The sequence below is a fragment of the Hoplias malabaricus genome, chromosome 6 (genome assembly GCF_029633855.1).
Source record: "Hoplias malabaricus isolate fHopMal1 chromosome 6, fHopMal1.hap1, whole genome shotgun sequence".
NCBI lineage: Eukaryota > Metazoa > Chordata > Actinopteri > Characiformes > Erythrinidae > Hoplias > Hoplias malabaricus.
In genome coordinates this window covers 48728604-48730277 of record NC_089805.1, presented here as the reverse complement: position 1 = coordinate 48730277, position 1674 = coordinate 48728604, and the positions used below count along the sequence as shown (strand labels likewise).

At 44.3% G+C, this 1674-nt stretch overlaps 1 protein-coding gene across 2 annotated transcripts in view; it reads left to right on the top strand.

The window, feature by feature from the left end:
• LOC136699709 (uncharacterized) overlaps window positions 1-1285 on the top strand; it is a 77023-nt gene extending 75738 nt beyond the window's left edge. For both annotated transcript variants that reach the window (XM_066674636.1, XM_066674637.1), the window contains exon 14: window positions 552-1285. In XM_066674636.1, coding sequence (XP_066530733.1) covers window positions 552-1093 — 542 coding nt within the window. In that variant the 3' untranslated portion in view covers window positions 1094-1285. The remainder of the gene's footprint in view (window positions 1-551) is intronic.
• Window positions 1286-1674: the final 389 nt, after the last annotated feature.

The window sequence follows — 1674 nt, the reverse complement described above, 5'->3', positions numbered from 1 at the left end:
AGATGTGTGTGTGACGGTGTGTTCTCTAATGTGTGTTTATTGTGTGTGTAGATGTGTGTGTGATGGTGTGTTCTCTAATGTGTGTTTATTGTGTGTGTAGATGTGTGTGTGACTGTGTGTTCTCTAATGTGTGTTTATTGTGTGTGTAGATGTGTGTGTGTGATGGTGTGTTCTCTAATGTGTGTTTATTGTGTGTGTAGATGTGTGTGTGTGATGGTGTGTTCTCTAATGTGTGTTTATTGTGTGTGTAGATGTGTGTGTGTGATGGTGTGTTCTCTAATGTGTGTTTATTGTGTGTGTAGATGTGTGTGTGACTGTGTGTTCTCTAATGTGTGTTTATTGTGTGTGTAGATGTGTGTGTGTGATGGTGTGTTCTCTAATGTGTGTTTATTGTGTGTGTAGATGTGTGTGTGACTGTGTGTTCTCTAATGTGTGTTTATTGTGTGTGTAGATGTGTGTGTGTGATGGTGTGTTCTCTAATGTGTGTTTATTGTGTGTGTAGATGTGTGTGTGACGGTGTGTTCTCTAATGTGTGTGTATTGTGTGTGTAGATGTGTGTGATGTCACTCTGGATCCAAACACAGCGAACACTCGTCTCATTCTGTCGGAGGGAAACAAGAAGGTGGAGCGTGTGAGAAAGAGTCAGTCGTATCCAGATCGTCCGGAGAGATTTGACTGGTTTGAGCAGGTTCTGAGTGTGGAGAGTTTGACTGGACGCTGTTACTGGGAGGTGGAGTGGAGCGGGGAGAGGGTTTATATCTCAGTGTCATACGGAGGAATCCAGAGGAAAGGAAGTGGAGCTGAGTGTTGGTTTGGACGCAATAAAAACTCCTGGAGTCTGCGCTGCTCTGAGAACGGTTTCTCTCTCCTCCACAATAAACAGGAAACTGAGATCCCTGCCCCTCCCTCTCCCTCTAAGAGAGTGGGGGTGTATCTGGACTGGGAGGGGGGCACTCTGTCCTTCTACACCATCCCCCCCAACACACACACGCTCACACACTTACACACACTCACTGCCACATTCACTGAGCCCCTCTACGCTGGGTTCTATGTTTGGAGTGGATCACCAGTGCGAGTGTGTGACGTGGAGTAAACACTGATCTGTGTGTGTGTGTGTGAGAGCACTGCTGTTTCATACACAGTTACACTCCCATTGTCAAAATATTAAAACAAACACAAAATAAACCTGTGACACAATAAAATGAAACAATAAAAATTCTCAAATCTCTGTTAAAATAATAAAGAGAAACAAACAATAAACAAATACAAAGTGTCAAAAGGAAATGGTGATTAAAAAATAGAGAGAGAGAGAGAGTGTGTGAGGTGTGTGTGTGTGTGAGAGAGAGATGGAAGGTGTGTGAGGTGTGTGTGTGTGAGGGAGAGAGAGAGAATGTGTGTGAGGTGTGTGACAGAGAGAGAGAATGTGTGTGAGGTGTGTGACAGAGAGAGAGAATGTGTGTGTGTGAGAGAATAAGTCTGAGGTGTGTGTGAGAGAGAGAGAGAATATGTGTGAGGATGTGTGTGTGTGTGAGACAGAATGTGTGTGATGTGTGTCTGTGTATGTGTGTGTGTGAGAGAGAGAGAGATGGAAGGTGTGTGTGTGTGTGTGAGAGAGAGAGAGAATGTGTGTGAGGTGTGTGTGAGGATGTCAGTGTGAAAGAGAGAATGTGTGAG